Source organism: Anser anser (assembly GCF_964211835.1).
Source record: "Anser anser genome assembly, contig: HAP1_SCAFFOLD_32, whole genome shotgun sequence".
Classification (NCBI taxonomy): Eukaryota; Metazoa; Chordata; class Aves; order Anseriformes; family Anatidae; genus Anser; species Anser anser.
Genome location: NW_028154148.1, coordinates 2,279,207 through 2,301,356, shown reverse-complemented (window position 1 = coordinate 2,301,356; position 22,150 = coordinate 2,279,207). Strand labels below are relative to the sequence as shown.

The following is a 22,150-nucleotide window of genomic DNA, read 5'->3' as shown; positions in this document are numbered from 1 at the left end:
CAGGAGGAAGGGGAGGGCAAGCCAGGAGAACCATGGGAAGTGCATAGGTCCAGACAGGCAGCTGGAAAGGGGACATTCAACATGGACTGTTTAATCAAGACAGGTGGATGTATCTGGAAGATGAGGGAGCACGCCATGATAGACAGAGCAATGACAATGCAAGTGCAGGTGAATACCAGTATTTCTTTTTCTGTGACAAATATACATCCTGAAAATGCATATTTCTTCATGAGAGAAATTACACTGTGTGACATTTTACGGAAGGGATTGAATCGTTTGAGGTAATGAGGTAATGAGCTTTATGACTTAAGTTCGGAAGAAAATACTGGGTACTGAGACAGAGCTTTGCTGTCTGACCATAAGCAACCAGTGCCAAGGTCTTCAGAGAAGTTTAGTCACATTTGAAATATTTCCTTGAAATCCCATTTCCTGGTTCTGCTTTCAATGAAATCATTAGGCCTCCAGAGGCTCTGGTGCATTTAGAGTAATTCCCTGGAATGGAAGCTGTCTGAAAGGACCTGCAGGAGACCAGAGCCCGTTGGTGGATAAAGTGGAGACAGGTGATGTTTCCCGGGCACCTCCACTGCCAGCAGTGCTCTTTCTCCTTGAAACTACAGCCCAGCCCAGCACAGGAAACCCCTTCAAGGCAAATTCCTTCTTCAGCCATTCTTTGGGATAGATTTTAATTTGAAATGGCCATTGGGATCCCAAGACCCTCTTCCTCCTTCTTAGTAGACACCTAAACATCCATTTACGATATGGGTCCTGTGTGGAAAACTCAGGCTGAAAGACTCAAGAGCAGGACACTTCAAATGGCTGAGGCAGAACCCATCAGCTTGCCCCACTTTGGGGAATCATCCCCTTCCAACTAGGGATATGAAAGTGAAAAATGTGAAATGACCCGTCAGGTCAATGCACAGAGTAAGGGAAAGTCACACATATTGTGCTGGAGTAGCAGAAGGCAAAAAGCACTGCACTGTGCCTCAGAGTAATCAAGGAGACCTAATCCAGTTCATCCGTGAGATAAAGCAGAGTGAAGGACGTTGAGTTGTGTCCTAACATGAAGAAGGATGTACATCACTGGTGAAGGAGCTGTCTTTTTGTGCCATCACCAATGCAAATTATACAAGAATTGTATCAAATAAAGGTAACGTTTCCAACCCTGGCCGTGTCACACCATGGGGCAGCGGAGGGACCTTTTTCAGTTTCAGCCTCTTTTTCAGAGAGGTTTTGCCCTCTCCCTGCGCACCACGAGGCAGATCCTGGCCCTGCGTGAGCGCCGTGCAGGTCGTGGCAGGCTGCAGTGAGGGGACGAATGCCCTGGGCCCCCTTCCTGCTCTGCCCAGGCCAGCAAGGGCCCCGAGCGACCTCGTGTCCCCTGCCCCTGCAGCTCAGGGCTCCCTTCCCCAGCCCTGGCTCTGCAGCACCAAGCCCTGCTGGGAGCCCTCCCCTGCATGCTGCCACCGCTCCCTGACGCTGCTGCTGCCCTCTGCCGGGCACTGCCCAGCCCAGCCCAGCCCCTGCCCACCTCTCCCCACCTCCCGGACCTCTCCCAGCCCAGCAGCCCAGGCTGGGCTGGCCCCAGGCCAGTGCCCACCGCAGGCTGCTGCAGGGCTCTGGGCACGGCCAGCACAGCCCCAGCCCCTCGCAAGGCACCGCAGCTGCTGGCACAAAGGCGGCTCTGGGCCTCCCCAGCAGCCCCCGCGCTGGGGCCAGCCACGGCTCAGGAGATGGAGGGCCGTGAAGCTGCAGGAGCCCTGCTCTCCTGCCTGGGACATCCCCAGCACAGAGTGCCTGTGCCCCGCAGGGCCAGCCCCGCTCCCCAGGCCAGCACAAGAGGCCTGGCCCAGGCACAGAGCAGATCCAGATTCCTCTCCAGGATGCCATTCGCCATCAGACCCAGCACCAGTGGGATAGTCCCAAGCAGATAATTCAAGGGCAAGTTATTGTTTGCTGGGCCATAGGTAAGCAAAAAAGGAGCTCCTGGTCCAGCCCTTGGTCCTTCACTGATCCCTCTGGGGTTCTGATCCATTGTGAGGCCCAGAAAAGCAAGAGGTCTGTTCAGGAAGCAGCTCCTTGGGTGTATTCCTGAAACCAGGTTTGCAAGAGGCGTGCAGAGATATTGAAGAGATGCCAATGTAGAGGTAACAGGACTGTCACCAACATACATGAGATCTCAGGGCTTATCCAAATACAAGAAGCACAATGTGGAAGCCAGAAGAGAGCAGCAGTGAAAAGGCCACATCCTGCTGCTGGCCATGGCCACGGCTCCAGGGAAGCAGCATCCCCGATCCAAAGGCGGCAGAGAGGCAGAGCCCAGCGGGCAGTGAGGGGCAGCCGCGAGGGCCAGCGGGGCTGCTCCTCCCTGTGGCAGCTGGGCTCTGGGCCCTGAGCCCCTCCTGCGTGCTGGGGCTGCTCCCCCACCTCCAGAAGAAGAAAAGAGATAGGACTTGGAAACAGTGAAATTCTTGTGGATTCTTTTATTGTATTTAAGTACCCATGATGCCCGGTTACACAGCTATGTGATAGTATTGGATCAAAGTAAATATAATAATCAAGAGATTAGAGGATACCTATAAAATATTTAAATAAATATATTTTCATACTTGTAAGAAAGTAATAATACAGAGAAAGAAAAACAAAAGATTGTCATAATATTTTTTGAGAGTTCTCTTAAGGTAATTGGCCCTTTATCAACGTTGGATAAGCATGTATCCAAAGACACAGTCACATTCCTCCTTCTTGGGCAGGAGATCCTGAGGCTGAGCTGACCTCTCTCTAGCCCCCTCAGTACCTGTTTTTCACTTTCTGGCTTAGAGATCAAGCAAAGTTTTAGTGGGAGTGTTTGGTGTTCTGCTTGTGGTGTCAGGTCTGTGGTTAAGGTATAGACAAGCTCTGTGGTTTAGGGGTGTTTTAAGTCTGCCAAGAAGTCTAGGGTTAAATAGAGCATTTTAATGCTAGTGTTAAGAAAAGGGAACAGGAAGAACAAGAGAGAAAATGGATTCCTTTCAGAGTATTGGAGTAGCATTTAGGTTTAGGGATTAAAATTCCTGGTTCAAGTAAGGTAAGGGCCGTACGTGACTGTTTTAAGTCAGTGTTACTGCAGCATCAACATTACATGACCACTCTTACCGCTACGAAATCATTAATTCCTGCTGGCCAAGCTCTTCTTCCCACCCCAAAATCTCACATCTCTCTTGTACAGGCTGCTCCTGACCTCCCCATATCTTATTGGGATCAGCTTTCTGATGACATTCATGATCCCAGAGTATCTGTCTCACCTCTGCTGGCTACTCTAGTCTTGAAAAGGAAGTGGCATTGTAGTCAGGAGGGAAAAGGGCACAAAGGTCTTTAGGATCATCTTGCACAATGTGCCCATCAGCTCTGCACCTCCACAAAACTGCGCTTCCTAACTACAAGTATTGTTTCCAGAATGCCTTCTCTGGTCCAGGGTTCCTTTTTCCAGGCCCTCACACATGGTTTTGTTTCGGATGTGCAGGGATGGGATAAGGAAAGCCAAGGCAAAGATGGAACTGTGCTTATCAAGTGAAGCAAAGAATAACAGGAAGAGATTCTACAGATACATTGCTCAGAAAAGAAAGGCCAAGGAGAGTGTACCCCCTCTGATGGATGAGAAGGGTGAACTGGTAATGACAGACATGGAGAAGGCTGAGGAACCCAACAATGTCTTCTCCTCAGTCTTCAGTGCCAGTCAGGCTTCCCAAGTCTTTCATTTCCCTGAACCCAGAGAAGGAGGCTGGGGTCAAAGTCCCACCTGCTGTAAGTGAAGAGCAGGTTCGAGACCACCTGATGAAACTAAACATGCACAGGTCTATGGGGCCTGATGACTTGCACCGCAGGTACTGAGGGAACTGGCTGATGTAGTTGCCAAGCCTCTCTCCATCATATTTGAAGAGTCCTGGCAGTCGGGTGAAGTCCCTGGTGACTGGGAAAAGGGAAACGTCACTCCACTTTTGATTAAGGGTAGAAAGGAGGACCCAGGGAACTACAGAACATTGAGCCTCACCTCTGTGCCTGGCAAGATCATGGAAAAGATCCTCCTGGAATCAATGTCAAGGCACATGCAAGACAAAGAGGTGATCCGAGACAGCCAGCATGGCTTCACCAAAGGGTAAATTGTTTTGGGCCAATCTGGTGGCTTTCTACAATGGAGTGACCACATCAGACAACAAGGGAAAACCGACCGATGTCATCTACTTGGAATTGTGTTGTCACAGTCCGCCATGATAATCTGGTCACCAAATTGTAGAGATACACATTTGATGGGTGGACCATTGAGTGGATAAGGAGTTGGCTTGAAGGTCACACCCAGAGAGAGATGGTCAACAGCTCTATGTCCAAATGGAAGCTGGTGATGAGTGGTGTCCCTCAGGGGTCTGTCCTGGGACTAGTGCTGTTTAATATCTTTATCAATGACAGGGACAGTGGGGTAGAGTGCACCCTCAACAAGTGTGCAGATGACACCAAGCTGAGGGGTGTAGTGGATGCAACAGAGGAAGGGATGCCATCCAAAGGGTCCTGGACAAGCTTGAAATTTGGGCCCATGTTAACCTAAGGAGGGTCAACAAGTCCAAGTGCAAGGTGCTGTACGTGGGCCAGGGAAATTCCAGACACAGGGATAGGCTGGGAGAAGAACTCATTGAGAGCAGCCCTGCAGAGAAGGACTTGGAGGTTCTGCTGCATGAAACGCTTGACGTGAGCCAGCAGTGTGTGCTTGTAGCCCAGAAGGCCAAGTGCATCCTGGGCTGCATCAAGAGAGGGGCGACCAGCAGGTGGAGGCAGGTGACTGTCCCCCTCTGCTCTGCCCTTGTGAGGCCCCACTTGGAGTCCTGCATCCAGATCTGGGGCCCCCAGCACAAGAAGGATGTGGGCTGTTAGAGCGGGTCCAGAGGGAGGCCACAAAGATGATCAAGGGGCTGGAGCACCTCTCCTATGAAGAAAGGCTGAGAATGTTGGGGCTGTTCCGCCTGGAGAAGAGAAGGCTCCGGGGTGATGTCATTGCAGACTTTCAGTCCTTAAAGGGGCCTTATAAAAGGGATGGAGAAAGACTCTTTACTCAGGTAGATAATGATAGGACAAGGGGGAATGGTTTTAAGGTAAAAGAGGGGAGATTCAGATTAGAGGTTAGAAGGAAAGTTTTCACTCAGAGGATAGTGGGACACTGGAACAGGTTTTCCACAGAGGTATTGGATGCCCCATCCCTACAGGTCTTCAAGAGCAAGTTAGATGAAGTCCTGAGCAACCATGATCTCCTGGGAGGTGTCACTGCCCATGGTAGGGGGGTTGGAACTAGATGATCTTTGAGGTCCTTTCCAGCCCAGGCCATTCTGTGATTCCATGACTCTATGACTGGTTAAAAATAATTTTAACACTTGGTATGCAGGAGGACAAGAATAACATTATTTCTATCAATATAAAATGTTGTTAAAATATTAATAAAAATACTTAAGGAAATCGTTCTATCAGTTTCCCAAATAACCAGGTAGTCCTGTTAGGATTATTTCTAATATTACATTTTGATAATAAGTAAAATGACAAAAATGATATGATGATAATCACAGTAATGAAGTCATTATTGATGATGAAGAAGCATGTATAGAAATATTTTCCTCACTGCATCTTTGATCTCCTGGTTCCTCATGCTGTAGATGAGGGGGTTCAGTGCTGGAGGCACAACCGAGTAGAAAACTGCCACAACAAGATCCAGGGACGGAGAGGAGATGGAAGGGGGCTTCAGGTAGGCAAACATGCCAGTGCTAACAGTCATAGAGACCACTGCCAGGTGAGGGAGGCACATGGAAAAGGCTTTGTGCTGGCCCTGCTCAGAGGGGATCTTCAGCACAGCCCTGAAGATCTGCACATAGGACACCACAATGAAAACAAAACAACCAAAGACTGAAGAAACACTATACACAAGTGCCCCAACTTCCCTGAGGTAGGCATCTGAGCAGGAGAGCTTGAGGATCTGGGGGATTTCACAGAAGAACTGGTCCACAGCATTGCCTTGGCAGAGGGGCAGGGAAAATGTAGTGGCCGTGAGCAGGACAGCGTTGAGAAAGCCACTGCCCCAGGCAGCTGCTGCCATCTGGGCACAAGCTCTGCTGCCCACGAGGCTCCCGTAGTGCAGGGGCTTGCAGATGGCAACGTAGCGGTCATAGGCCATGATGGTGAGAACATAAAATTCTGACAAAATCAAGAAGACAGACAGAAAGACCTGTGCAGCACATCCCTGATAGGAGATGGCTCTGGTGTCCCAGAGGGCATTGGCCATGGCTTTGGGGAGAGTGGTGGAGATGCAGCCCAGGTCGAGGAGGGCGAGGTTGAGGAGGAAGAAGTCCATGGGGGTGTGGAGGCGGTGGTCGCAGGCTACAGCGGTGAGGATGAGGCCGTTGCCCAGGAGGGCAGCCAGGTAGATGCCCAGGAAGAGCCCGAAGTGCAGGAGCTGCAGCTCCCGCGTGTCTGCGAATGCCAGCAGGAGGAACTCGCTCACACAGGTGATGTTGGGCATTTCCTGCTTCTGGGCATGGGGTCCTGCCAAAGGAACAGAAATACAGTAATAAGATACCAGAGTTATCTGAGAAAAACCATTTCCATTTCTTAATTAAGCCCCTCTAAGCACTTACCCAATTGCAAACAGACAGCTGGCAGATCCCTTTCCTGCATTCAATTCAGCTGCTCTGTGCTGGCATCTCTTTGACTGCAGGACAATAGCACTAAGGAGGTTCTCCTGAGAAGAGCTTGAACACTGCCGAGAGCAGAGGAATCCAGGCTCCAAGTGCCCATCTCCAGACCCCTCACCCTGTCCCCGTACTCCCCTTCCCCCAAGCACCCCGAGGGCTCACTCCATGGGCAGGTGAAACCCCCATCCCCAGGCAGCCTGGGAACAAGAGCAGCAGCAGCACGGCCAGGTGGAGAAGCCAGGAGGAATGGCAGCGTGCTGCTGCCAGGGGAGGCAAGGCCAGGGAGGGACAGACGGACACTCAGCACACCCTCCTGTGCTGCAGCTCTGCCTGCAGAGGAGGCAGCTCCTGCTCATTGCAAATGATCTGTGCTCACCTCAAGCCTGCAGAGACCTCCCAAAGGCAGGGCACTGGGCATCGGAGGGTTTGCGGCTCCTAAATATCAGCGAGGATAAAGCCTGAGAGGACCACAATGATGATGTTGGTGCAGTCTGTGGGCTGAGGTGCGGGAAGGGACTTTATGAAGTTCATTGATGGCATATTGGTCCCTCTCTGCAATGCTCCAGGAGTCTCAGTCTCCTGTACAATCCTGACAACTCATTACCATGAAACCTGCCTCCCCTCCACCGCAGGATTCTTCAGGCACAGAGTGCAGAAAAAGACTTGCTTTTCTGGTAGCGCCTGGCTTGGTCTTTCTCTTGAAAATTGCAATCATAAATGCCATTCACTAAAGTATCTTCTACTCCTCACTGGAGAAACAGTGAGACCCATCCCAACAGCTGCTATCAGCCATCGGATGTGCCAGCTGTAGAAGAAGAAGTAGAAGTAGAAGTAGAACTTCTACAGTAGAACTTCTACAGTAGAACTGTAGAAGTTGCCCTCTGGCAACCCCACCTGCATGGCCCTGCTGCCAGAGACTCACGGTGCCAGGGGCCTGCAGATCTGTCCTGCCACACGCTGCCCTCTGTTGCTGCACTCCTCACTACCTCCAAGCCCTCTCTCCTTCTCTCCTGTCCCCGTGCCAGCTGCGGTCAGAGCCCCCAGCCCTGCTGCGCTGTGCACAGGAGCTGCTCCTGGGCACAGCTGTCTCTCTGCACCAGGGCCCTCTTGCCACGAGCTCTCTCTGTCCCACGAGCCCGGCCCAGCTCAGCACCAGACGCCCAGCCCAAGGCATTGGAATCCCCCCTCGGGGGGCTTTGGGGAGGAGCCCACGAACCTCAGGCACTGAGAGACAATTGAAGACATCTCTCAACAAGTCCAAGTCAGAGGCAAGTTTCCTGCCGTGTCCCCCTGACGGCCAGCACTGACACAGCCTCCCTTGGAGCTCGTTAGAGCACAGCATTGGAGGCAGTGAGGACAAGCAGACAAAGGCAATATGAAGGTGAACCATATGTGTAGGAAACTGGATGTGTGTCACCAAGCAAAAGGACCAGGCCTTGACCCCCAGCCCCTGGGAAGGGAGATCCTTTCCCTTCACACACTGCTCAGGGCTCTTCGTGGGGCAGGAGGAGATGGGGATGTGCATGGCCAAGTGCAGGAGAATGGTACGAGCCCTGCCTGGTTCATGGGTGGGGGCGAGGAGGCAATGAGGCCCTGGTGCTTTACCGATAAGCTGTCTCCTCCTAGGCCTCAGTGGCAGAGAAAACAACCAGAGCCATGGACACAAAGCCCTGGGTCCTGCTGGGACTCTCAGCCTTGTTAGAGGCCTCTGTCCTCTCCACACCAGGCTATCTGAGGGACAGATTCTTGTCAAAGGCAAAATATAAAAATAAAAAAATTTTATATAAATATGTTAATAAAGGAGGATTAAGGAGAATCATCATCCTTTAATGGATGTGGGGGAAACCTGGTGACAAGATATGAAGTAAAGGCTTAGGCACTTAATATCTTCTCTGCCTCAAGCTCTAGGAGGAAGACCAGTTGTTTCCCTGGACATTTCTTCCTCCTCGTGGCGAGTGCCAACCTTCCAAGGTGCACTTTGTGGCAGAGAAAGAGCTCTCCTGCTCTTTCCTACTACCAAAGAAAGCTCCATCACGGTGGAAACCACGCCTGAAGCAGGCATCCCAACCCATCAGGCTCCTTGCGGCCTATCAGCCAAGCAGACAGAAGTCACCTCAGCAGCATCTCCCAAGGCCTGGGCCTGCTGCTGGCCTTGCAGCTTCTTGGCTAGACACAGCCAAGCCTTGTGCCTCCTGCTGTCCAGTGCTGGACTCAAGCAGAAGGGACAGGACAAGCCCTCTGCGGGCCTTCTTTGTGTCTGGGTCCTCCTGGGGATGGAGGCAGAGGGGATCCCACAGTTGGCATGCCAAGCAGGGGCCTTCTGCTGGCCTAGCAGGGCCGCTGGCAGATGTCAGCCCCAAAGTGCAGATCCCAGGGAGAAGCCAAGGCTGACCTGCCACCTCCAGACACAAGGCACCTCACAGTCCCTTTGCGTGACACGTTCCTGCTGCTGCCCTATCAGCTGCAGAGACAGAAGTGACCTCCCAGTCACTGCCCCAGTCCCATTCCTCCTGCTGGGGCAGGAGATCCTGAGGCACAGCTGACCTAGGGGAAACGTAGCTGACCTCCAGAGCCCCCTCGGTACCTGTTTTTCACTTTCTGGGTTAGAGATTAAGCAGAGTTTTAGTGGGAGTGTTTGGTGTTCTGCTTGTGGTGTCAGGTTTGTGGTTAAGGTATGGACTAGCTCTCCGGCTTAGGGTTTTATTTAGGTCTGCCAAGAAGTCTAGGGTTAAAGAGACCATTTTAATGCTAGTGTTAAGGGAAGGCATTAGGGTTAGCAAGAGAGAAAGTGGATTCCTGTCAGAGTGTTGGAGTAGCATTTAGGTTGAGGGATTAAAATTCCTGGTTCAAGTAAGGTAAGGGCCATACATGGCTCTTTTAAGTCAGTGTTACCACAGCATCTACATTACATGAACCCTCTTACCTCTATGAAATCATACGTTTCTGCTGGCCAAGCTCTTCTTCCCACCCCAGAATCTCACATCTCTCTTGTCCAGGCTGCTCCTGGCCTCCCCATATTTTATTGGGATCAGCTTTCGGATGACATTCTTGATCCCAGAGTATCTGTCTCACCTCTGTTGGCTATTCTAGTCTTGAGACAGAAGTGGCATTGTAGTCAGGAGGGAAAAGGGCACAAAGGTCTTTAGGAGCACCCTGCACAATGTGCCCATCAGCTCTGCACCTCCACAAAATTACACTTCCTACGTATAAATTTTGTTTCCCCAATGGCTTCTGTGGATCCAGGGTTACTTTCCCCAAGCCCTCACGCATGATTCAGTTTCATGCATGCTTTCAGTTCATGGAACTGAGCTTATCAAGTGAAGCAAGGGATTAGAGGAAGAGATTCTAGAGATACATTGATCAGAAAAGAAAGGCCAAGGAGACTGTACCCCCTCTGATGGATGAGAAGGGTGAACTGGTAATGACAGCCATGGAGAAGGCTGAGGGACTCAGCAACGTCTTCTCCTCAGTCTTCACTGCCAGTCAGGCATCCCAAGTATTTCATATCCCTGAAATCTTTCATTTCCACCTGGGCCGGGGAAATTCCAGACATGGGGATAGGCTGAGAGAAGAACTCATTGAGAGAAGCCCTGCAGAGAAGGACTTGGGGGTTCTGCTGGATGAAAAGCTCAACATGAGCCAGCAGTGAACACATACAGCCCAGGAGGCCAAGTGCATCCTGGGCTGCATCAAGAGAGGGGCGGCCAGCAGATAGAGGCAGGTGATTGTCCCCCTCTGCTCTGCCCTTGTGAAGCCTCACCTGGAGTACTGTGTCCAGGTTTGGGGCCACCAGCACAAGAAAGATATGAACGTCTCACAGCAAAATTTAGAGAAGGGCTACAAAGAAGATCAGAGGGCTGGAGCACCTCGCCTGTGAAGACAGGCTGAAAGAGTTAGGTTTGTTCAGCCTTGAGAAGAGAAGGCTCCAGGGAGACCTCCTTGCAGCTTTTCAATCCTTAAAGGGGTCTTTTAAAAAAACTGGAGAAGGACTCTTTACTCGGGTAGATAATGACAGGAGGATGTGGTCTAAACTAAAAGAGGGGAGATTTAGACTAACATCAGGAGGAAAATCTTCCCTGTAAGGGTAGTGAGGTACTGGAACAGGTTGCCCAGAGAAGTTGTGGATGCCCCATCCCTGGAGGTGTTCAAGGCCAGGCTGGATGAGGCCTTGGCCAACCTGATCTAGTGGGTGGAATCTGGGGGGAGTTCACTTAGATGGTATTTAAGGTCCCTTCCAACCCAAGCCATTCTACAATTCTATGATACTAGGATGGAAATTAATCCTAACCAAAACCAGGACACAAATAGACTAAGGGCAAGATATCTCTGTGTGTATATCAAAAGAGAGGAAAAGTGGTGATAGTTATTTAGAAAGTGTCAGACCTGAGCATGACATAGGAACAATGGTATGGAGTAAGGGGTGGATATAGTCCGAGTTTTAGCTGGGATTGACTTAATTTTTTCTTCCTAGGAGCTGGTGTGGTGCTGTGTTTTGGATTTACAGAATCAGCGAATCAGAGAGTAGTTTGGGTAGGAAAGGACCTTAAAGATCCTAAAATTCCAAGCCCTCTGCCGTGGGCAGAGACACCTTCCACTAGACCAGCTTGCTGAAAGCCCCATCCAACCTGGCCTTCAAAACTTCCAGGGAGGGGGGATCCACAACATCTCTGGGCAGCCTGTTCCAGTGCCTCACCACCCTCTGAGTAAAGAACTTCTGCCTAATATCTAATCTAAACCTACCCTCTTTCAATGTAAACCATTTCCCCTAGTCCTATCACTATGCTAGTTGATGAAGAGTCCCTCCCCAGCTTTCCTACAGTCCCCTTTAGGTATCAGAAGGCCGCCATAAGGTCTCCCCAGAGCCTTCTTTTCTCTAGGCTGAACAACACCAAATCCCACAGCCTGTCTTCAGAGGAGAGGTGCTCCAGCCCCTTGATCATCCTCGTGGCCCTCCTCTGGATTCATTCTGCCCAGATGCTGTTGGCCTTCTTGGCCACCTGAGCACCCTGCTGGCTGCTATTCAGCCGACTATCCACCAATACCCCCAAGTCCCTTTCCGATGGGCAGCATTCCACCCGCCATTCCCCAGCATTGCATGGGGTTGTCGTGCCCCAAGTGCAGGACCCAGCACTTGGCCTTGTTGAACTTCATAGATTTGGCCTTGGCCCATGAGTCCAGCCTATCTAGGATCCTCTGCAGAGCCCACCTACCGTTGAGCAGACCAACACTCGCTTCTAACTTGGTGTTGTCTGCAAACTTACTGAGGGTGCACTTAATCCCCTTGTCCAGATCACTTATGAAAATATTCAAGGGAACTGGCCCCAGAACTGAGCCCTGGGGGGTCACCACTACAGAACGGCCTCCAACTCCATTTAGCTCCATGTCCCACAACTCTTTGGGCCCAGCCACACAGACAGTTTTTAATCCAAGGAAGCGTATAAGTGTCCAAGCCTCGAGCAGCCATTTTCTCTGGGAGAACGCTGTAGGAAACAGTTTCAGAATCCTTACTGAGGTCTAGATAAACCACATCCACGGCCATTACGTCATCCACTGAGTGCATCACTTTGTCATAGAAGAAGTTTGGACTTGTCAAGTAGGACCTGACTTTGATAAAGCCCTCCTGACTGCGCCTGATCACCTTCTTCTAAGTGTTGCATGATGGTACTCAAGATAATCTGCTCCATGAACGTCCACATCACTGGTCAGACTGACAGGCCTGTAGTTCCCCACATCCTCCTTCCAGCCATTTGGTAGGTGGGCATCATATTTCCATGTCACCAGTTGACTGGGAACACCCCTGATAGCCAAGACTGCTGATAAATGATGGAAAGCGGCTTGGTGAGCACTTCTTCCAGCTCCCTCAGTACCAAGAGGGGGATCCCATCTAGCTCCATAGACTCGTGAACATCCCCCATGAGGGATGCCACACGAGCAGTGGTGCCTGCTCACCAGGAACCAGGCCAGCTTCCTACAGAGCTGCCTTACGAGGAGCATGGCCATCAAGAAGATCTGAGTTATCAGACTCAGCTCAGATCCTGTGAGATACCACACGGAGAAGGGTCTAGAGCCAGCAGGAAAAGAGGTGCAGGTCTGGGAGTCCCTAGGACAGCCTGGTGTAGACAGGATAGAGGGCTGTGGAGGGGACACAGGCCTCTGACAAGGCTGAGAGTCCCAACAGGACCCAGGGCTTTGTGTCCATGGCTCTGGCTGTTGTCTCTGCCACTGAGACCTAGGAGGAGACAGCTTATCGGTAAAGCACCAGGGCCTCATTGCCTCCTCGCCCCCAGCCATGAACCAGGCAGGGCTCGTACCATTCTCCTGCACTTGGCCATGCACATCCCCATCTCCTCCTGCCCCAGGAAGAGCCCTGAGCAGTGTGTGAAGGGAAAGGATCTCCCTTCCCAGGGGCTGGGGGTCAAGGCCTGGTCCTTTTGCTTGGTGACACACATCCAGTTTCCTACACATATGGTTCACCTTCACATTGCCTTTGTCTCCTTGTCCTCACTGCCTCCAATGCTGTGCTCTAACGAGCTCCAAGGGAGGCTGTGTCAGTGCTGGCCCTCAGGGGGACACTGCAGGAAACTTGCCTCTGACTTGGACTTGTTGAGAGATGTCTTCAATTGTCTCTCAGTGCCTGAGGTTCGTGGGCTCCTCCCCAAAGCCCCCCGAGGGGGGATTCCAATGCCTTGGGCTGGGCGTCTGGTGCTGAGCTGGGCCGGGCTCCTGGGACAGAGAGAGCTCGTGGTAAGAGGGCCCTGGTGCAGAGAGACAGCTGTGCCCAGGAGCAGCTCCTGTGCACAGCACAGCAGGGCTGGGGGCTCTGACCGCAGCTGGCACGGGCAGAGGAGAGAAGGAGAGAGGGCTTGGAGGCAGTTGGCAGTGGGAGGATGCTGAGAGCTGCCTGCAGGAGAAATCTGCACAGCCCTTGACAAGGTACGTCTCTGGCTGCAGGGCCATGCAGCTGCCCGTCCTGGAAGGGTCTCCTGCTGGGTCTTGTTCCTGGGAGGGCAGTGGGCAATGCAGTAGGCTTTGGGAGTCCTGCTGGATGGCACTGTGAGGTGAGGCAGTCTGGCAGAAGCCCCTCGGAGTGCCCGAAGCCGGCTGCCCCTGGTCAGCCGAGAGTGGGTGACCAAACTTCCTTCAGACACTACAGGGGATTCAGATGGGATGTTGGCACACTTCAGCTTGTAGATATCCATCTCTGTCTGTGCTGCAGCCTCCTGGCCTGCAGGCTTCTGTCCAGCAGGATGCAGCTCTCTCGTGGCATCCTTGTGTTATCCAGGTGCTCCAAGGAGGAGACACCTCCGTGCTAAGGCCATGTCCATGCTGCTGGATTTCTGTTTGTGGGCAGCTGGTGTGAGGCCTCTGCAGCCCTGGATAGGAGGGAAGAGCTGAGATCCTGCTTGCAACCAACAGACCATGTGATGATTCTGCCCAGCTGCACTTGGACTGGGGCTTCTCTGCTCTCAGCTGTCTCCAGTTTCTTCTCAGGGAAACACCTGAGCAGGACAGTCGTGCAGCTCACAGAGGGGTAGCTGAGAACAGGAGTGTTCAGCAGTGGCATCTGCAGCTCTGTTTGTCATTGGGGTGCATTGTTGGAAACAGCACTGCAAATTTCATTGACCTGATAAATGGACTGACCTTGAGTTCCCCCATGGTCCTGCCTCCCTCCTGCTGCACTGCAGGAAGGACTCCTCTGGAGCCCACAGCAGCCCCTGCTCCCAGTGCCACTCTCAGCCAGCACCAGCCGCAGCTCAAGCAGGAGAGCTGCAGAAAGGTTCTCCTGCAAAGAGACAGACTTGGACTGGGGGTGCTCTAAGGCTTGCAATAGTTTTTCCTCAGAGAAGCCTCTTCTAACATTGTTCTGCCTTCTTTCTTCAACAGACAACTGTGTCCAAAGTCAGGAAATGGCCAACAGCAGCTCTGTGAGTGAGTTCCTCCTGCTGGCATTCGCAGACACGCGCGAGCTGCAGCTCCTGCACTTCGGGCTCTTCCTGGGCATCTACCTGGCTGCCCTCCTGGGCAACGGCCTCATCCTCACCGCCGTAGCCTGCGACCACCGCCTCCACACCCCCATGTACTTCTTCCTCCTCAACCTCGCCCTCCTCGACCTGGGCTGCATCTCCACCACTCTCCCCAAAGCCATGGCCAATGCCCTCTGGGACACCAGGGCCATCTCCTATCAAGGGTGTGCTGCACAGGTCTTTCTGTTTGTCTTCTTGATTGTGTCAGAATTTTATGTTCTCACCATCATGTCCTACGACCGCTACGATGCCATCTGCAAGCCCCTGCACTACGGGAGCCTCGTGGGCAGCAGAGCTTGTGCCCAGATGGCAGCAGCTGCCTGGGGCAGTGGCTTTCTCAATGCTGTCCTGCACACGGCCACTACATTTTCCCTGCCCCTCTGCCAAGGCAATGCTGTGGACCAGTTCTTCTGTGAGATCCCCCAGATCCTCAAGCTCTCCTGCTCAGATGCCTACCTCAGGGAAGTTGGGGCACTTGTAATCAGTATTTCTGTATTATTTGGTTGTTCTGTTTTCATTGTTATTTCTTATATTCAGATCCTCAGGGTGGTGCTGAGGATGCCCTCTGAGCAGGGCCGGCACAAAGCCTTTTCCATGTGCCTCCCTCACCTGGCCATCGTCTCCCTGATGGTCAGCACTGGCATTTCTGCCTACCTGAAGCCCCCCTCCATCTCTTCCCCATCCTTGGACCTGCTGGTGTCATTCCTGTACTCGGTGGTACCTCCAGCAGTGAACCCCCTCATCTACAGCCTGAGGAACCAGGAACTAAGGGATTCAGTGAGGACACTACTTGAATGCACACATCTTCAGCAAATTCACCTGTAATAATATGCCTACAATTAAAAATCCCAACTTTTCTCAGAAACTTTCAAGATTTCTTCTGTTACTAAATGCCTGCATTATTATTTTATATAATTAATATGCTTTTGATTAAATAATGTTATTTTTGGTCTCCTCCTTGTCAGTTATTTACCTATAGAAGCCGGCTTCCTGTGTACCTACACCTACTGAAGAAACCTTTCGAACTTCATAGGTCTCAGCTTCCGTTTCTCCCCTTGCCTGGAGCTGGGGGAGCAGCCCCAGCACGCAGGAGGGGCTCAGGGCCCAGAGCCCAGCTGCCACAGGGAGGAGCAGCCCCGCTGGCCCTCGCGGCTGCCCCTCACTGCCCGCTGGGCTCTGCCTCTCTGCTGCCTTCGGGTCGGGGCTGCTGCTTCCCTGGAGCCATGGCCATGGCCAGCAGCAGGACGTGGCCTTTCCACTGCTGCTCGCTTTTGCTTCCACATTGTGCTTCTTGTATTTGGATAAGCCCTGAGATCTCATGTATGTTGGTGACAGTCCTGTTATCTCTACATTGGCATCTCTTCTATATCTCTGCACGATTCTTGCAAACCTGGTTTCAGGAATACAGCCAAGGAGCTGCTTCCTGAACAGACCTCTTGCTTTTCTGGGCCTCACAATGGATCAGAACCCCAGAGGGATCAGTGAAGGACCAAGGGCTGGACCAGGAGCTCTTTCTTGCTTGCCTATGGCCCAGCAAACAAGAACTCGCCCTTGAATTATCTGCTTGGGACTATCCCACTGGTGCTGGGTCTGATGGCGAATGGCATCCTGGAGAGGAATCTGGATCTGCTCTGTGCCTGGGCCAGGCCTCTTGTGCTGGCCTGGGGAGCGGGGCTGGCCCTGCGGGGCACAGGCACTCTGTGCTGGGGATGTCCCAGGCAGGAGAGCAGGGCTCCTGCAGCTTCACGGCCCTCCATCTCCTGAGCCGTGGCTGGCCCCAGCGCGGGGGCTGCTGGGGAGGCCCAGAGCCGCCTTTGTGCCAGCAGCTGCGGTGCCTTGCGAGGGGCTGGGGCTGTGCTGGCCGTGCCCAGAGCCCTGCAGCAGCCTGCGGTGGGCACTGGCCTGGGGCCAGCCCAGCCTGGGCTGCTGGACTGGGAGAGGTCCGGGAGGTGGGGAGAGGTGGGCAGGGGCTGGGCTGGGCTGGGCAGTGCCCGTCAGAGGGCAGCAGCAGCGTCAGGGAGCGGTGGCAGCATGCAGGGGAGGGCTCCCAGCAGGGCTTGGTGCTGCAGAGCCAGGGCTGGGGAAGGGAGCCCAGAGCTGCAGGGGCAGGGGACACGAGGCCGCTCGGGGCCCTTGCTGGCCTGGGCAGAGCACGAAGGGGGCCCAGGGCATTCGTCCCCTCACCGCAGCCTGCCACGACCTGCACGGCGCTCAGTCAGCGTCCAGGGCCAGGCTCTGCCCCGTGGTGCTCAGGGAGAGGGCAAAGCCTCTCTGGAAAAGAGGCTGAAACTGAAAAAGGTCCCTCCGCTGCCCCGTGGGGTGACAGGGCCAGGGTGGGACAGGTTACCTTTATTTGATGTAGTTCTTGTGTAATTTGCATTGGTGATGGCACAAAAAGAGAGTTCCTTCAGCAGTGATGTACATCCTTCTTCATGTTAGGACACAACTCAACGTCCTTCACTCTGCTTTATCTCACGGATGAACTGGATTAGGTCTCCTTGATTACTCTGAGGCACAGTGCAGTGCTTTTTGCCTTCTTTGCCTACAGCACAATATGTGTGACTTTCCCTTACTCTGCGCATTGACCTGACGGGTCATTTCACATTTTTCACTTTCAAAACCCTAGTTGGACGGGGACCATTTCCAAAGTGGGACAAGCTGATGGGTTCTGGCTCAGCCATTTGAAGCGTGCTATACTTGAGTTTTGCAGCCTGAGTTTGCTAAAGATGACCCAGGAAGGGAAATGGATGTTCAAGTGTCTAGTAGGAATAAGGGAGAGTATCATGGGTTTCCAAGGGCCATTTCAAATCTAGATCAGTCCCAGGAACCCACTGAACTGGGGTGTTGTCTTTGAAGGGGTTTCCTGTGCTGGGCTGGGCTGCAGTTACAGGGACAAAGATCACTGCTGGCAGTGGAGGTGCCCTGGGAACTCCACCTGGCTCCACCTGATTTTCCCAAAGGGCTCTGGTCTCCTGAAGGTCTTTTCTGACACCTGGTGGTCCAGGGAAGTGCCACAAACACAACAGGACCACAGGAGGTTTCCCCTGGTTATGCTTATGGTCACACAGCAAAGCTCTGCCTGAATACCCAGTAATTTTTTTAGTACTTAACTAATAAAGCATCTACTCATCAGATCAAATGATTCAACTCCTTCCGTTAAATGTCTCACGTGAATGGTAATTTCTATCATGAAGAAATGCTAACTTCCATGACCTATATTCAGCAGAGGAGAAGAAATACTGGTGTTCACCTGTACTTGCATTGTCATTGCTTTGTCTATCATGGTGTGCTCCCACATTTTACAGGTAAAAAACCAACTTCATTACACAGACGCTGCTGGATGTCCCCTTTCCAGCTGCCTCTCTGGACCTATGCACTCCCCAGGGGTTCTCCTGCTTTGCCCTCCCCTTACTCTTTGATCATTCAGACCGCTCTCACCAACCCAGTTGCTGCTTTGAATTTCAGTGAGCTCCAGCTCGCCCATCTCTCAGCAGTCTGTCTACTGGTTTCCTTAGCAAGAAACTCATCATTTCTCATTGTATTAGTATGATATGGATTAATATTAACACTATGATTTTAAATTTCCTATTAATCAGTATAAAATATATCCTGTACAGTCATTCTTATGGGAAGGATAACATCACTGGAGGAAACAAAAGGAGGAACTTGAACTTTGTTTTTTTTTTCTTGATTTTTTTTTTTTTTCAAATTGCAGCATGATTTCCTGCTGTTTGTTTTTAAATAGGAAAAGCCCTCCTCTTCCTAAGCAGGGCTCCAAAGGAGTAACCCTAGACCAATATCTCTAGGAAAATGATGCTCCAAAGTGAAATGCAACAAAATTCAGCCTTTAAAATGAGGAAAGGTTTTCTATTAGATGCTCTTTGAAATCTTCCTCCTTAACTACACCATGAAAGCTCTCCAATTAGCTGCACAAGTCTTGAAGACATGAAGAAAATTATGGGAGAGATATGGCTGCTTAGGACGTTCTGCATTTTAATGAGTTCCACGGTGTATTTTGGTGCTGAGTCAGTGAAACATGCGTACTGAGAGGAGAATGATGCAACTCCTTGAGAAAGTAAAGTCAGGAGGAAAAGTTGAAGTGACTTGGAGTATTAATGGGCCCCACTGAGGGCTGTTCCTAACAAAGCCTCCCCAGGGACTTGTTAGGGCACATAATTGGAGGCCATGATTGCAGACAGGCAAAGCGCTGTGCTGAGAAAAGTCTTGGTTGGTTTTGGTGAAGCAGAAGGGCCAAGGCCTGACTCCAGCCCCTGGGAGGGGAGATCCTGCACCCCCCCGTCTGGCTCAGGGCTCTTCTTGGGGTCTGTATGATGTGGTGGGCAGTGTGATGCCATGAGAAGAACTTCATTAGGACACCTCCCCACCCCTGCACAGGGTATGAAGGAAGCAGTGAGGCCCCATTGCAATGACTATATCTCGTCTCCTCAGAAGCTCTAGGCAAAGGGACAAAAACTTCAGGGCTGTTGGGGCCTTCCATTCCTGCCAGCACCCTCTGCCTTCTCCTCTGCAGGCTTTCCTCTGCTGTCCCACACTTTGCCCTATTTCCTTGAAGTCTGCAGACACCCATCTCTGTCCACCACCTTGCTCTCATCCCAGCATTTCCATAATCGCACCCATGTCTCGTCAACCCTCATCAGCTGTTCCTTGATGAACACAAAGCCTGGGTCTGATCATAGACTCTCTTTCAGTGACCTCTGTCACCACAGCACGACCCTTTGAGGGATATTTCTTCCTCCTTGTGGCTAGTGCCACCCTTCCAAGCTGCACCCTGTGGCAGATTTTTCTCTCCTGCTCTTTCCTACTACCAAAGAAAGCTCCATCAGGGTGGAAACCACGCCTGAAGCAGGCATCCCAACCCATCAGGCTCCTTGTGGCCTGTCAGCCAAGCAGACAGAAGTCACCTCACCAGCATCTCCCAAGGCCTGGGCCTGCTGCTGGCCTTGCAGCTTCTTGGCTAGACACAGCCAAGCCTTGTGCCTCCTGCTGTCCAGTCCTGGCCTCAAGCAGAAGGGACAGGACAAGCCCTGTGCGGGCCTTCTTTCTGTCTGGGTCCTCCTGGGGATGGAGGCAGAGGGGATCCCACAGGCAGCATGCCAAGCAGGGGCCTTCTGCTGGCCTAGCAGGGCCACTGGCAGATGGCAGCCCCAAAGTGCCGATCCCAGGGAGAAGCCAAGGCTGACCTGCCACCTCCAGACACAAGGGACCTCACAGTCCCTTTGCGTGACACATTCCTGCTGCTGCCCTATCAGCTGCAGAGACAGAAGTGACCTCCCAGTCACTGCCCCAGTCACATTCGTCCTGCTGGGGCAGGAGATCCTGAGGCAGAGCTGAGCTCAGCAGAGCATTCCCACCCATCTCCTCCTTGTGGCCCACAAGCTGATCAGATCCACGGCCCCTCACATCCATCTCTGAATGCCATGTGACTGCACGGCAACCTCATGGTTCCTGCCTTGCTCCAAGGGAACAAGGACCTAAAGTTAAGGGCTAGGAGAGGGCTTGAAGTTGAGGAGGTTAATGCACAGGAACGAGGGTTTGAATATTAGTTATTCACGTATGACATTAGGTAGTATGGCGAACCTTTCCGAGTGAGAGCTTAAGGATATATTGAGTGGGAGGGTTTGGTGTTGGGCTTGGGGTGTCAGGTCTGTGGTTAGGGTATGTACAAGCTCTTTGCTTTAGTGTTTTGTTTAGGTCTGCAAGAAGACTTGGGTTAAATAGAGCATGTTAATGCTTGTGTTAAAGGCAGGGATCAGGGTGAGCAAGAGAGTAAAAGTAAGGGAAAGATGTTATGGACTTATTTTGGCTCAAGGGATATTGTGGTCAAAGATTAGTGGATTCCTGTCAGGCTGTGGAGTGGCAATTATATTTAGCTATTAATGTTACAGGTTAAAATAGGGTAAGGGCCTCACATGACTGCTTTAAGTCTGCGTTATGGTGGGATCAATATTACCTGAGCATTCTTACCTCTCCAAAATCATTAGCTTCTGCTGGCCAAGCTCTTCTTCCCTCCCCCAGATCTCACATCTCTCCTGGCCAGGCTTCTCCTGACTTCCCTATATCAGTCATCTTCTTAGGGGCAGCTTTCTGATGGCTTTCATGAACTCAGAGTATCTGTCTCACCTTGGTTGGCTACTCTGCTCCTGAGAAAGAAGCAGCTCCCAAGCCAGCATGGAGAAGGACACAAAAGCTGTAGGAGCACCCTGCACAATGTGCCCAGCAGCTCTGCACCACCACAAAAGCAGCCCTGAAAGATGAGTTCAGGCAAAAGCGAATACCTCTAACATGACAACCCCAATCCAAGACCTCTTCCTCTATGGGGGCTACCAGCTACTTAGGAAGAGAGGATCTCACAAACTGTGTGCAGAGCAGATGCATCTGCTGGCCTATCATGGAGACCAGCAGATGTGAGCCTCAAGGCACAGATCCCAGCCAGGAGCCAAGGGATGACCTGTCAGCTGCTTCAGAAAAAAGTCACCTCACTGGCCACTTAACAGCCATTAGCTTCCTACTGGACTTGGAGCTTCTGAGGAACCACTGAGCTCATAATACCACACCTACAAAACACCCCCTTTTTGGCCCAGAATCCGCCCAGGTAGAAGTGATCTGGTTGTGATCCTTCCAGCCCATGGCACACCTCCTGGGCTCCCAGCCTCTCTGACACACAGGAGCCAGTGCCGTGCCAGTTCTGGGAGGTGCTAGGGCAGGAGGGACCTTGCAGTCAAATCACTCGCCAGACTCCTTGGCTGGGGCTGCTGCGTGCCCTGGGGCTGCAGAGCTCTCCTCTGCCTGCTCACAGCAGATTGAGCCCTTGAGCTGTGGTCAGTCCACCTTGGAGGAGATCCCCCCTTAGGAGGGAAGTGCTGCAGCGCAGGCGGGCTGTGCCACTGCCGTGCCCACTGCCTGTCCCTGCCTGCAGTCCCAGCACAGCCCCACAGCAGCACTGGCACCAAGCTACAGGAGCAGCCGGGCCTGACCCCACCAGCAGGGCTCAGCACGAGAGGGGGGCAGTGGCAAGAGAGCAGCTCGGCATGCCCCAAGCGCTGGTGCTCCCTGGCCGTGCTGCTGGGATGGGACTCTTTTCCTCTGCAGCCCTGCACATGGCACTGCCCCTGCAGAGCCAGAGCAGCTCTCACAGGAAGGACGTCACACAAGGAAGGCAGTGCAGGCTCCTTTCTTTTATTTCAATTCACAGAGGGCCTGGCTCCTCATATACAGAATCTCTGAGCTATACTCGACATGTACATAGTGTAAAAGAAATGAGATGAATCATATCATTTTAATGGGCAACTTTAGCCGTATTAAACCAAAGAAAATCCTGTAATAAAAACACTCATAACAACACAAACACAGACAAAAATAATTATATATATATAATATTATTTGTTCTTGTAGTCATTGACATTA

The 22,150-nt window shown here is 52.1% G+C and overlaps 1 protein-coding gene across 1 annotated transcript; it reads right to left on the bottom strand.

Moving 5' to 3' along the window:
• Positions 1-1,090: 1,090 nt before the first annotated feature.
• On the bottom strand, positions 1,091-7,073 carry LOC310890666 (olfactory receptor 14C36-like). Its single transcript, XM_083852977.1, has one exon. The coding sequence runs from the start codon at positions 6,527-6,529 to the stop codon at positions 5,594-5,596; it is 936 nt and encodes a 311-aa protein (XP_083709103.1). The 5' UTR covers positions 6,530-7,073; the 3' UTR covers positions 1,091-5,593.
• Between the last annotated feature and the right edge of the window lie 15,077 nt (positions 7,074-22,150).